The sequence below is a fragment of the Neopelma chrysocephalum genome, unplaced genomic scaffold (genome assembly GCF_003984885.1).
Source record: "Neopelma chrysocephalum unplaced genomic scaffold, ASM398488v2 Primary Assembly neopelma1_72, whole genome shotgun sequence".
Taxonomy (NCBI): Eukaryota; Metazoa; Chordata; class Aves; order Passeriformes; family Pipridae; genus Neopelma; species Neopelma chrysocephalum.
The window spans coordinates 5,612,042-5,627,263 of NW_020897732.1; the positions used below are offsets into that span (position 1 = coordinate 5,612,042).

The 15,222-nt window shown below is 40.6% G+C and overlaps 1 protein-coding gene across 1 annotated transcript in view; it reads left to right on the plus strand.

Moving 5' to 3' along the window:
* ADARB2 (adenosine deaminase, RNA specific B2 (inactive)) overlaps nucleotides 1-15,222 on the plus strand; it is a 304,235-nt gene that overhangs the window by 198,230 nt on the left and 90,783 nt on the right. The window contains exon 3 of the mRNA XM_027686967.1: nucleotides 3,855-4,762. Within this exon, the coding sequence (XP_027542768.1) occupies nucleotides 3,855-4,762 (908 nt within the window). The remainder of the gene's footprint in view (nucleotides 1-3,854; nucleotides 4,763-15,222) is intronic.

Sequence of the window (15,222 nt, forward strand, 5' to 3'; positions counted from 1 at the left end):
ACCTAGAGACATAGGCAGTGTCATTATTAGTGATGCATTAGAGTTCTGAAATGCTCTTGATGATGCAAACTCTCTAGGTTAACTGTACTGTGCATAATGACCAAAAGGAGAAAAAACATGAAAGAGCAGACAGAAGATTGAGGAATAGTGCATAAATAAATATATTTCACTAACTGCTGTCCTCTCTCCTGTTCAATTACTGAAGCAAAGTCAAGATCACAATGTCTCCTGTTGCTTATGAAACTGCAAAAATCAATGAATAAAGTTACGTGAGGACATATTACAGTACAAAGCTGTGGGACTTTTTAGAAAACTTACACAATAAATTAGAAACTATTGACAAAATTTATGTTATTTTTATTCCTCCTTTTTTTTAACTCTATCTCCTTATAATGTGATTATTCTCCGACCTTTCATCATAGGAAAACCATAATTTACTATCTTTCTTTTTTCCCAAAATGTGTTTGGGGAACTCAAGAACAAAGACATTATGAGAGATAACAGGACTGAAAATGATACACAGTTTTGCATTTTCCCTGTGTGCATCCTCTGACTTACCCCTTTCCTTTTAGTGCTCTTCATTTCTAAAATTGCTTGTGATTGTTCTATTACAGCTGCTTATAGTATTTATCTTGCGTAGTTTGGTGTCATTTGCCTGCTTTGTCTGACTTTCACAATAGAACTACATGTGCCACCATCAGAGAGGTAATCTTATGTCTGCTACACAGAGGTCTCATAAAAGACACATTTCAAAGATTTCGTATTTCAAAGATACCTGAAAGTATAAAGTAATTCCACATTTCCTGGCAGCTGCCAGGTATCACACAAGTCCATCAGGCTCCCAGACTTTCTGAGGCACTGCCCGAGTCTATGCTGCCTCTGATTTACATGCCATGGTGAATTTTGGCTGCTGCAGCTCCAGATGAGATCTGGGAAAAACTGGGCTGTTTCCTGGTGTTTCAGGATCAGGTCCTCTAAAATCTGGCTGACTGTAAGGATACTTCCATGGATTTCCTTCATTATGACTAGGCCAAAACGCACCATAAATACAGGCATGTCACCGTCATGACTGCCCAACTTTGTCCGCATATCCTTTGTGCCTGATCTCTGCATTTTTTTCACTGCATCAATGCAAACTCTCTGTTGGCCAAAGCCTGGACTAGACAATTTCATAGACACAATTTAAGACAAACAAGCAATGTTTATTTTATGTTGCCATGGTTTTAGTGAACCACTGTTTTATTGAGGGTGGTTAAGATAAGATGTTAAGGTCAGACGTTCATGTTCACAAATCTGTGGTTCTCTGACTATGAAAGGAAAAACAGTTGGAATAAAACAATATGAATTATAAACACAAATCACCCCTTGAGTTTTCCTATTCAGTGGTGCATAATTAATACAAATTCTTTTCAGACCTGAATATTGTGTGAAGCAGGAGCTATCTTTCTTTTCATGCTTCCTGGCTACAATATCATTATGTACCATAATTGGCTCTGTAAAAACCTATTAGGTAAGATGAGAGAGGTGGTGTGAAATACAGAACCAAACCTGCTTCCTGCTAAAAAATATGTCTGCATCAAATATTTTGTCTTTATTTTAAAAAATGCACACAACTAAAGAGACATCTTCTGAGTGGGATGGAAACATGAGGAAGGGTCATGATGGAAAATGGCTGACCAAAGCCAATGCCATGCTGGATAGAGGAAGTTAAAGTTGGCATGTCCTTTCCCCTCGGATCAGAGTTTCTATAAAGAGAGTTGTGACCACAATGAAAAAACACCACATTGTCCTTGTGCCTTAGTTATCATGACCTTTAAATGTCTTATTTCCAGAGAGGCTGGTTTAAAGGTGTTATATTTTATACAGTTGAATGCCACATAATGAAACTTTCCTTTTTCTATTATGTATTTCTTTTGCTTTCCTTCCTCATTTGTCTTCATTCTTTCCCCTTAGCTTCAGAAACTAAAAATTAACTAGTCACTAAGACCTTAATTTGTCAGTTCACATTCTGCCTGAGCAAAGTCTTACAGAAGATAACTCTGCAAGTACCTTTGGTGAGACATAGGCACAGGCTGGAAGCTCACTATGTGCTGAAGGGTTTTCAGAACAAGAAGCCTAAAGACCCAATCCTCCAAATGGGCCTCCATATGTGTTGTTTGAGCCATGATTTTTACTCATGTCTCAGCAGTAATCTGCTCTCTGTGGAACAACTTTCACTACTGTAGCATTAGTGCTCTGATGGGAAAAAGTCTTTTGATATTTAATACAAGTGCAATGGGTCAGGATGTAAAAGGAGGTTTTTTATCATGATGGTTTGTTCCACATAATCCTCTGCAGGCTCCTGTGCATCTGTCAGACCAGCCTAATACTGAGATGCGGCAAAGACACACCCCTCCAGCAGAAGTTTCTCAAGGCTTATGCAGGGACCTCACCCCTTACATCCTTGCAGCCAACTTGTACATCAGGGCAGAGAGGAAACCAAACATGGCCATGGTCATGATCCCTCCCAAAGGGATGACTATTCTCTGTCCTCTAAGGACCACAGGGACCTTCTCTGAGCATGGGACTGACACAGCCTGTGCAGGTGGCATGCTCATGTCTGACAATAACAAACCACAGGAAAGGCTCCATGCCCAGTGCTGGTCGCAGTAAAGCAGGCAGCCACACAGTGCTCTGTTTGGAAAGGGAGGCGCATTGCTCCAGGGAAGAGTTGCCTCATAGGTTGGTTGCTTACACTGATATTTAATTCCTCCGCTTGTCTCTGCCGCAAGGAATGCACAGGAGGACTGAAGGATGTATCAGAGGTGCAACACATTTAAACAAGCTCATCAGAAATGACAGAAATGTTACAGGATGATTATTTAGACAGCAGCATATTTTGTGTCTCATTCAGGACCTCAGGGAGATGAATCTCCATTCTCAGTCCTGCCTCTGCTGCAGCAGGGCACTGCCTCGCAGCACGGACATTGCACAAGCATAGTTCAGAGCAGTGGGGGATTCACTGGCTCAACAACAACAACAGAGTACTCCCTCCAGAGCTCCCCATTGTCATTTCATTCCCTTCCTTGCACTCCTGGCAGTCACTCTCTCCCATTGCTTTTCTTTGACACAGATCATCCTTTACATCAGTATTTGTTCCCATCATGATGCTCTGGCTTTTCCTGGTCTCATTTAGATTAGTTGTTGATGATGCAGAGACTATGAGTATCTGCAATTGAATATGACAGAAAGGCATTCACTTAGTAAACTGGGATATGAGTCCAGACCAAATCATTGTTTCAAATGCTAGAAAGGTCTGTTAGATCATTTTCTGGGCTGGATTCATGACAGCACAAGAGCCTATGGTATGAGCAGAGATAGTTAATTTATTCATTGCAAATAGATTATTCAATACATTGGCCCATTTTTCTGTTTGTGAATCATTTGGGAATCGTTTCTGATTTCTAATAATGTGTTCATAAGTATTCATCCACATGGATTATAGAAAGCCTAAGGGAACTTTACAAACTATTCACTTTTTATTAGTAATTATCCAGCAGTTCATTTAAGTCACGTGGCATCTGTTATGCTTCATCTTTGAATGATGTAATTTTTTTTTAAAACAGAAGGCTAATGACTAATAGAAGTAGACCTTTAGGGACAAGTAAACATTCAGGACATGCAAAAAAAATCTGTGCTATAAATAATAAACCAACCATTATACAGACATTGGAGGAAAACTCATAGAAAGAGCTAAGCAAGGATATCTATCATTAATTTTTTTTTTCTTTTTGGCTATTCTGCCAGCCCTAGGCATAATGTCAGCTACTATGATGATAACTGTAATATGAGTTTTTTTCTTTCTTTACTGACAGGTACCAGCAGTGCAGAAGTAAAGGAAAATCGAAACATTGGCAACCTGGAGGATCATCCAATAGCCTCTACTGAGAGGGCAAGAGGGGGAACACCTAGCAGTAAGAGAAAAAGACCCTTAGAGGAAGGCAATAATGGCCATTTCTGCAAACTGCAGCTCATCTGGAAGAAAGTTTCATGGTCAGTGACGCCAAAGAACGCTCTGGTTCAGCTACACGAACTTAAACCAGGATTACAATATAAAATGGTTTCCCAGACAGGTCCAGTGCATGCTCCCGTCTTTGCTGTTGCTGTGGAAGTAAATGGACTTACCTTTGAAGGCACGGGGCCCACAAAAAAGAAAGCCAAAATGCGTGCTGCAGAGCTAGCACTGAAGTCATTCGTTCAGTTCCCCAACGCCTGCCAAGCCCACTTTGCCATGGGAAACTGCATCAACCCATCCACGGACTTTACTTCTGATCAGGCAGACTTTCCAGACACTCTGTTCAAGGAGTTTGAACCATCTACACACAGTGAGGACTTCTCAGTCTACAACCCTGTTAACAACGAGTTGCTCTCCACCGCTTACCGACACGGGCGCTTGCTCTGCCACACACTGGACTTAATGGGCCACGGGAAGCAGAGCAAGCACAGGGTGGCATCCAAAGCCGAGAGTGAGAAGAACCCCGTGGTGCTGCTGAACGAGCTGCGGTCAGGCCTGCGGTATGTCTGCCTGTCAGAGACAGTGGAGAAGCAGCACATCAAGAGCTTTGTGATGGCCGTGCGAGTGGACGGGAGAACGTTTGAGGGCTCAGGACGTAGTAAGAAGCTGGCCAAGGGTCAAGCTGCGCAGGCAGCCCTGCAGGCTCTCTTTAACATTCGGCTGCCCAGCCACATTCCCAGCAGGAGTAAATGTCACCATTTGCCACAGGTGAGAGCTCCTGGGTGGCTACCGCCACGCTGGAGGAACCGTTTTGATGAGTGGGATTGGTATTGCTGCAGGTGTTACTGTTCTACCAGATGGTTCCTCTGGTGTTACAGCAAGTGCCATGCCACAAAACAACTCTTTTCTCATAGAAAGAGCCAGATGCCACAGGCAAAAGCTTGGAAATAGTGTCCTGAAATCGTTGGGTATAATTTTCAACCCTTTCCATAAGAGGCATAGATGAGAGGCCAAAGTTTAAGGGGAAATATCAACATTTCAGTTTGCTAGAGATAATGATAGCATTGACACAGGCAGAAAAATCAGGTCATTCTGTGGTACTGCGTCTTTCTTTACAGAAAGGAGACCATAAACGAAAGGATGTCCCATCTCCTCCTTTTAGAGTTAATTTTTTATGAGGACCATGTCATTCAGAGGAGACAGCAATGACAAGGAATGTGCTTGTGTCACAGCAATTCTGCCATTGGAAAAGTTAAGGATTTTTACTTATTATAGACTTAGTTTTGGGGTTGATTTTTTTTTTGTTTTTTTCTTTGTTTGTACTGTTTGGGGCTTTTTTTGTTTTCATATATGCCTCCAACAGCACAAGTGAAAGCTCCAAAGTTTTTCTGGAACAAATGTAGAGATTACTTCTGTATTCATACAGAAAATATAGATCTGAGGTACATACTTCACACATAAGAATTTCATAGTTGGTCATATGCCAAAGGCTATCTTAGCGTTACTCAGACTTGGGTCAATTTTCTGAGTTCAAAGGAAGCCAGGATTAGAAGACACTGGGAAGCATTACATGTGTTCAAGTAATTTATTGATTTGTTTGCATTATCAGAAAAGGTTTGATTCACCAGCACTGGGAGGTGATCTACCACTACAAAACTCCCTTTATGAAGGAAGCTGTTAATGTCCAGGGTTTAATGCAAAGCACTAGGAGCACTAAGAGTCATTCTGCTGTTGGCTTGCAGTGACACTCTAGGCAAGTCATTTAAGTTCAACATGCCTGTAATAAAAATGAGCATATTATATGAAAGAACACTTCAAGATCCTTAAGTAGTGTGTAAATGCAAATTATGAGTAGCAATTCTCATTAACATTAGTAAAGATGTGCATTATATGTTCAAGGAGTTTGACAGGAGAGGAGTCCTTTAGGTGACGCGATTGCCTGCAGGACCCAAGAATTTTATTTGTTGACCCATAAGATTCCTTTCTATGTTTCCAAAAAGAAAACATGACAAATATGAGAAATTCTAAAATATACCATAACCCTCCACCCCTTTCTTTGCAGGCATTTTGGAAATCTTGGCCAACTTGGCAGTTTCATCCTTCCAGTGCTCCTTCAAAGTACACATAGTTTTCAATGAGATATCTATAGTGTTTCCTACCCAAGTTAATTCTGGTAAGAAGTAGGTAAATACCACGCATTCCTCAACTGATGGTTTGTCACATTCTGAAACTGCACCACAAGTATCACTGACTCAGTTCCTGAGCTCTCTGAAATATTCCCCGGTTGCTTGGCTTCAAAATCACCTTCTACCTGAATATCACATTTTACCTTAATCTCCAACTGTTCACTAGGTGGCACATTCTTCAGTCGATGTTCCCTTTTTTATGGCCTTTTCTCCTTTCTGTAAACTGCTGCCCTCCTTATCTTCTTCTTCTCACTGTTATGGAAGTATAAATGTCAGTGAAAAGGTGTCACTGAACTTTCTCTGTCAGTATTTTTTGAGTGGTTATGTATTGTCCAACTACGAGATTACTTGGACCCTTTTAATGCCAACATTCAGCACATTAATTGGGAGATAAGACTTAACACTGATTTCTGCTGACCTCCTTACTAGCTGCTCTCATCAACAGATATAGCAGCTGTGACACAAAACCTGAATTTGAGTTGCTCCCTTAAGTCATAACTCAACTTCCATAGAAACCAAAAGACCTATTTCCACTGACTTCAGTTGAGTTACAGCTTAAGCACTAAAAAAAATCCAGAAGCATCTTCTCTTGTTCTCACTGTGTTATGCAGCATCTCATCAAGTGACTGCCCTTGCTCACTGCTTCATTCAGCCCATCTGGCTGTTTGGTCAGTCAAAGTGGTGTAACCATGCTGGGGAGAGTGAAGCTCTCAATGAGCTGTGGTCAGAGCTTGTTGCTCCAAACATTGTTTCAGCTCCTTCTTGTCTCCCAGATTTTATGTGAACCACATTTTCAAGGACATGTTTCAAGCCAAGTTTTCAAAATTATTCCTGCTAAGTAGGCTTGGTTTATGTGCAAAAGTATTTAAAAGCAAGAGAGCACCCTGAAATCCAAACAGCTTAGGGGTAGCATTTGTTAGGAAGGATTGATTTCTTCACAGAATTAGGAGCTACTGTTGTTCTCTCCAACCATTCACTCTTTTAATGTGCTTCATTGTATTTGCTGGAATACCAAACAACTATCTCATTGGTTATGGCGAGAGGTAAACAAGATCAGCTGTAAGAGTTTTCACCTATATTTTGAGTATTTTGTAGAATTCAAGAGTGGACAAATCCAAGAGGACAAATATCTCTGTATTTGTCCTTTACACAGACTGTTCTAACTTTGCATGTCTCTGCTCCTGTTCCCCTTGCTGTTACCAGTGATGTGTAGGTGGCCACAATTTGGCTTTTCCTGTTTACAGCCTGACTGGAAACAGTAAATAGCCAAAAATCTCGTAACACCGTTAGTCCAATTATCCTGAACTTTTATATTTCACACTGTGCAAAACAGTGTCAAAAAGTCAGATGTCTTATGAGCTGGGCCTCCGAACCACTTATGTTTCTACCTTGCTCATCAGGGCTTCCAGGGGACCTGATGCCCCTCAGCCTGGGCCTTGGGCATGACCTTGGACTGACAGACACTCTTCTACTGACTAAGGGAGATTCAATTTAAAACATCAAAAGAAGCACCATAAGAAGAACTAACTGAAAGGATGTTGTAGCCAGGTGAGGGTTGGCCTCTTCTCCCAGGCAATCAGCGACAGGATGAGAGGACACAGCCTCAAGCTATGCCAAGAGAAGTTCAGGCTGGGCATCAGAAAGAATTTCTTCACTGAAGAAAGCATTGGAGCAAGCTGTCCAGGGAGGTGGTGGAGTCACCATCCCTGGAGGTGTTCAAGAAACGACTGGACGTGGCACTTAGAGCTGCGGTTAATTGGCATGGTGGTGTTCAGTCAAAGGTTGGACTCGATGGTCTTGGAAGTCTCTTCCAGCCTTAATAATTCTATGACTCTATGATTCTACACCCTCCAGTCTGTCCTGAGAAGTGATGTCTACATAGGAGGCTTCCTGAACCACCAGGAAATGCAGAGCATGGATGTAAAATGCTATCACCTTGATCTCTTCAGAATCAGGTGAAACAAAGAACTACAAAAATAGCAAAGCTAGAAATAGGTCAGTTCCCTGGGTCATCTGCAAACCAACTTGCTTCCTCAGCTGCCTCTCCCACCCCTCACCCACTAATGCTGAAAACACGCTGTGAAATTCTGAGCACTTTACGAAACCAGTGCTTTCTTAAAAAAGCATCACTGTGCCTCTGACTTTTTTTCCTGTGATTGCTGCACAATGTGTTTGGGCTAACTGCAAACTTATACCCTAAAGGAAAACAAAAGTATATTATATTTTACACCTGAAAAAAAATTAACCTCATAATTTAAAGCCAAAATAATTGAGGTTATGCTTTCTTTACTGTCATCAGCAGTGCATTAATCCACTTCTGTGAGTCTCATACAGCCACAGTGGTGACTGGGAGACCTGAGCTCTTGCCCATGTATAGGGTGAATAGAAGGCAGCTGAGATAATCCAAGAACCAGCTGAAATGGTCACAAGATTTGCCAGTTCTTCCTCAAAACAAAAGTTTTATCTGTGCTATGCACTGAAGTGCAAGATAAATACTATTGATAGTCTGAGGCTGGGCATACCGTGTTGATCAGAATAGCCAGGATAGAAGCCTGGAGATCTGCTAAACTCATGGCAGAGATAAAATGAGTCAGGAGAATGGAAATTACAATGAATCACTGCACCTTCTATAAGTCACTAAATATTGCTCCTTGTTTTCTAGCACATTCACCATCTGAATTCTTACTGTCCACCAAATAATATGCAATTTCTTCAATTATCAGCTTTTATGGAAGTCTGACAACTGTTTCTCCCCACCTTTGAAGCTCATGTTCTTACATTCCAAAACAGGAGGCGACATCAGAGAGTGCTGACCTAACCAGCCCTAATGAGTCTGCACTGCCAGGAATTCATGCTCACAACACAGTCCCAGGGTTTCCAAGTACAGTGTGCGCATTTCGAGAGATCAAGGTGACCCCCAACTGCATCTGACCAATTTACAGATTGTTTTACTACTCTTCAAGTCTTTCTAATCTATCTCACTCAGTCTAAACAGCATTCTTACTGCTGTAGAGCAAAATCATTAATTAATATTGGCATAACAAATTAGTAATAGAGGAGTGCTTGGATTTCAAAAGGACCTAAATTAGAAAAGAATAGGTGTGAAAATCACATTCACTCTGCTTTGAAATGACTTCACACTGCTGGTACCGGTTCACATCCAGAGCCTCCAGAGCAGTGGTTGTCAATTTATTTATTTAAACGAAACCTCATTGTGTTTTGTGTGTGTATCATCAAAAAGAAGCAGGGTTTTTTCCTTTGGCAAATACAGCTAACCTTTTGAATCCAGCTAAATCCCCTATTTGCCAAAAGCTTCGCTTGCTGACTGAAACAACCTGAGTACCCCATTGTTAAGACTCTTTGCCTCAAGAAGGTCAAGGATTGCTACCAGTTAACTTCAGTGCCACCTTGGTGTGAAGGTGGCAGTACCATGGAAAGAACAACCACCATGTCAGGGAAAGCCCCATACCCTACATCTCTCACCCACTTCCCTCCAGAAACCTGTTTCCCTGTGTTGCCAAACTGGTTCATTTTCATACTGTGTCAGTTGTTTCTGCCTCCTTCACTTTATTTCTCTCACTATCCTCATTTGCCAACTTCCTTGCAACCATGCCCTCTCGCCCGTGTCGCATTAAGCCAGGGCTGAGGTTGGCAGTGATAGATTTGACTCCAGCGTTAAGGGCAGCAGCACACAGAGCAGGCGTTGAGCTTTGAGGAGCTGTTCCAGCGTGTTTCTGTGAAGAGCTTTGTGGTCAAGTGAGCAGGTACATTGTTTTATAACCTTCTCTGTTTTCTGCTGCACAAAGAGAAACAGCTGATAGGTGTGTGTGTTGCTCCTGACAGGGGGATGTAAGAAAGAGGAATGGTGGGGACCAGAGACATGCCTCTGCAATACAAATAATGTTTGGTTTTCAACCATCTACTTCTGACTCTGTAGGTGGGGAAGGTTGCTCTTTATAATCAGAGCTACAGGCAATCAACACATTTATAGGATTACAGTTTCTTAAGCAAAACAATGGCAAAAGAACCAATTTGGAGGCACAGCATTAGTGTATTGTATACTGTTATTATTATCCTGGATGCTAATAAGATTGTAGTCACTTTTAGCTCACAGATGAGGAACAAGGACCACACCCTTATCCTTCATAGAAGTCCAACATAAAAGATAATTATTGCCCCAGAGAGATTATAGCTTGAGTCTTAGATGAGGTGACCGTGTTTTAATGTATATAATCTATGCAAGATCAAAGGGAGATGCAGAAGGGCTACCTACATGGAATTACTGGAAATAAATTAACAGGGTAGAAGGGACTCTGGTCACTTGCTCTCATTGCATCAGAACATTAAAGGGTTTCCACATGGAAACCAGTCATCACTGCAAAAGCAACTCATAACTTTGCATCATCTGGGCTACAGTAATGCTGCAGCTCCTGCTGCAGAAAAAAAGCGTCATTTGCTCCTCAGTTGCTGCACCATGTGACTCCCAGCCACAGATAACTCCAACAGGATCCCCAAAAGATTCCCCTGTACTTGTCTTTAAGTCCTATATGATATAGAGGCCTGAGGCTTTTGGAGCATTAGGTATGCTAAACAGAACTCTTCTAACAAGAGATGTTAAATTCTAAATGTACCACTCACCTAATTAATAATACTTAAGAGAACTGTAATAATCATGATAATTAGCTAATGAAAGGCTGATCTTCATTTACAGAAGTGAAAAAATAATTGTAATATTTTCAAGGAGAAAAATCTTTAAGTCTGAAAGGCATCTTTCTCAAATATATATACAGTTACGTAATTTAAGTTTATAAGCAATCCAAAACTCTTCTTTCTCTGAAAAAAAAGGAAAAGCAAAAATATTTAATTTTCCTTCATAAAGACTATTAAGGGTCCACAGTGACTACAGTGCATTTAGAGTAGAGTAAATCTGATTTTACCATCTAACTTGGCTACTGGTTGCTCTTTTAATCCAGTAGTTGACAATACTTCATACCATCCATGCATCCACAAAAACAGCATTTGATTTCTTCCCTTCAGAGTCTACATTGCTTATTAAACATGGCTAGTGAGACACAGCATGGACTCTGCTGACTTCTGCTATTTACCATGATAAACCAGCCTTGCCTATCTGGGAAGCTGATGGTGTGGATCTTATTTGTGAAGAATTATTCTTTGTGCAACCCATTAGGGTAAGACAGTTTGTGCAGAATGATTAGGGCTCCAGCAATGAGCAGAGCTAGTTAGTACATGAAAGCTGAATCCCAGTCTGGTGTCATCCAGACATAAAACCTCCTTCTAAACCAGACACTCTCACAGCTGTCAGAGTTGCCTTTGTTGTTTTCTGGCTTTGTAAGTGAGCTAGGGACACTTCAAAAAGCTCCTGGCAAGCTGGACCTCGTTAAAGCTGCCGCTTAATCTTGGACTTGCATACTGACTTTGTTTATGATGCTTCATTATTACCTACTTAATACAAGTCATGATCGTTCCACTCCACTAAATGGAGCTGTAATACAAGCGCCCAGAGTGAATTTTTCTTTGGTTGAGTTCCATGCAAAGCCTTTGCTGTTTGAGCTGGATTGTTACAGTCATGCCAAGACCACATTCTTTATCTATTTTTATCTGTAGTCACATCTAGGAAGCCTTAATTATTCAAACAGACTTTTTGTCCTATGTACAGTGTATCAGAAGCAAGCTCCTACCATTTATTTTATGATGACTACCTCCCTCTTGTGGTCCTTGTGCCAGCCATGTGGCAGGCAGATCATTGTCGTGTGAGGGGAAAACTAACAGCGCAAAATGCCAATGCACCTTGACAGGGCATCAGCTCAGAGCCTCCAGTTTCCCTAGTGATGCCGCTGAGAATCTCAGTGCCACCTGCAGCAGAGGGACCACTCCCTTCCCCCTGATAGCAGGGAACATCTTTGTCCATTTTATCTTATTGCATCTGTTAGCTTTAAAAGAGTGCATTTGTGTAGTAGTCAGGGAGAAAACCAAGATTTCTCCTGGCCCTTCATCTCAGCTAAACTGTTCATGCATACTGCAGCTTGGAATGATTATGTGCATGCACACACACACACACAAAATAGCATGCAGGTCATAAAAATCAATGGGTGGAATATATTTAGGGCTTAGTCTCAGGATTGTTGAGAAGTAATGGACAGAAGAGACTTTGGACTTGTTATCCTGGATGTAAAATGTGATTTATGTGTTTAGACATTTATACAGCCAAACAGAGAATTTGCTCAGGTTCTTTGAGATAGTAAAATCCTTTGTTGTTCATGTAGTGCTTTCTTTATATGAACATCTTACAAGTGAGTTTGGATCTCTAATGGGAGCAAAATTTATTAGAGCAAGGGTGGTTTTTTTTCTTTTTGCATGTGCATGATGCATGATGTGAACTTTTGTTAAGATAAAATATTTTTATAAACTCCTGAGAAATAGAAATGGGAGATAAATACACATAATCACTGGGAAAGTGGGTAAATTACCCATCTCTTTTCATCACAAAGTTTTATTCAATTAAAGCAATCAATATTGCCTATGTCTCTTGATACCCATCAACTTCTTAGACTGAATTCTAAGACACATAAAATATTAATGCATCCATTAAACTTTTTTCCTCTACCTTAAATGCTGCAATATAGTGTTTAGACAAATTCATGTTGCTTTTTCATCCTTTCTAGTTTTCTAATTGACAAGTCAAAGTCTACTTCCAAGTGAGCTATTATTTCCTTCTGAACTGGAGTAGTCATTTGATATGGAAACACCTAAGCATGATGGTCTTAACCTACTTGTCATGACATCTGCTCCTAACACCAGCCCCCCAATCAGACCTGAATTCAGATGATGGTACTTTAAAATCAGTGCTACAATGAGATGTCACCCAAATGAGCCCATGCTACTGAAGCCACATTAATTTGCTGCACAAATTCCTTGTGGGCTGTTTCTTCTTCTGTTGTCTTTATCTAGTTCACCTTTAAAAACTAAAGGTGGAAAGAGAACATTCCCTAATCATAGTCAATGAACAAAATGAATGTTTCGGTTTGTTCAGAAAAATATTTTAAGCATCCCATGATTTCTAAATTCTTCTGTTCTTGTCATTTCGTTGTTGAGTTCCTATTCTGAGGTCATCTTCTATGAACTGGGCATTAATACTCACAGAAATAAATACAATCAACTCTTCTCCCTCCTATGTAGGTCATCACTTTACTGGGTTAAACACAAGGAATAATGTGTGTCTCCAAGGTCTCGTGGGGAGAGTGGAGACAGCTACACTGGCTTCTTCTTGTTTGATAATTAGTTCTTATCCAAATCAACTTTGCCCTATTCTTTTAAGGAATAATCCTCTCAGGGATATTGGAGAATAAACTCATTACTCCTGAATCAAACCCCTCTTTTCTTTTACTCTCTTTGATATACACACAAGTCATTCTAACCCCGGGTGCCTAATGACCCTTGTACACTCATCATATGGAGAGCAGCACCACGAAGACACTGTTAGGGCTTGGTTATCCTGGTCATTGCAGACAAACACTGTCCAAGAGAGGTGTAGAAGTCAAAGATTCTTGTTTAAACCTGACCCAGCTACACAGAAACCCTCTGCAAACCAAGGCAATGGCCATCAACATGAAGCAGCCAAAAAACCAGAAAACGAGCTAGAAAAAAAATAGGGAGCAGTGGCTGATAGCATAACAGGCATAAAGTCAAGTTCCTTGAAGGCTCATGGTTATGGCAGAAATGAGCGGCAGGTGTGCTGACTGATGCACACCACAAGACGCAAATCAGAGACACACTGAATCTTTGTGTCTGAATATCAGCAGTTTGCACGAAAAAAGAAACATATCATATAGCTGTTAAAACTGTTCTCTGAGCCAAAAGTTAGCAGGCACCACTTGGAAAGCAGCATAAAAATAGTGTCCTATAATAATGTTTATAGCAGCTATAACACGATCACATGGAGAGATGAGGAATCTCCCATGAGGGTCGCCGTTCTGGAAAACACGTTCACAGATGCTAAAGGTAGTTATCAAGTCTTACCTAAGAAAACCAAAAAAGTCCTGGCACATTCATTCCTATGGACCATATGGATCATTGAGCTTGCAACTCAGCCCAAGGGTTTTGCTATTCCCAGCAAGGACTGACAACACATTAAAACACTGTCATATTTTGCTGCCTTTTGTGGCATTGCATGTTCTCCCTTCAGTGCTCAATTAAAGGCCAACCAGGATTTTTTCCTATATAGAATTACATGGATATTACCAGAACAGTAGGTATGAGGTCTTGATTTGTCCATTCTGTTCTTGACTTCTTCAAAAATATACATTCATTGCTGCAGCACATTCCTGCTGATCTTAACTCATACATGTCTGTCTGGTTCTCTGATGGTTTGGGCATGGCCTGAACCAGCAACATTTACCCTGTCAAGTATCTCATCATGGCTGAAGGACTCTGTGGATTGTATTTGCCCTTCCACTTGATGCTGGCTACTAATTGGAGAAGACAGCAAGACATCTTAAAATTTATTTATTTGCTAAAGAAACTGACTATTTTACTCAAATTCACAAAAAAAATTCTGAAAAACAAAACCACAAAATACTGCCATATGAACCCTCAAGCAGAAATTATTTTTTCCTTCCCTTTGTTTTTTTATTTAAATGTTTGATATTTTTGGTAACAACCATAATCCTACTGATAGGAGATGCCCTCTGCTTTTCCAGAGCAAGAACCTTCATCTTCATGTTTTGTATTTTGACTTTGAGGGAGATCAAAGTCCAAGAGAGATAGGCTACTGCTACTGCTATCTGGAAAACACTGATGGCAAGAAATTAATAGTATTCCCCAAAACACTGACAAGCTACAGTGAATAGATTTTCCTTTTAAATCCTATATTCATGAAAAAGAAAAAAAAATGTAACAACTTTCAGATTTACTAGTCTTTGACATAGATATTTTGAATTTTTTCCTTTTATGAATGGGCAGGAGCCTAAAGTCATATCTTTGCCTGCATCTCTTCTCAGACATTCTCGAACTTAGAGATCTAAA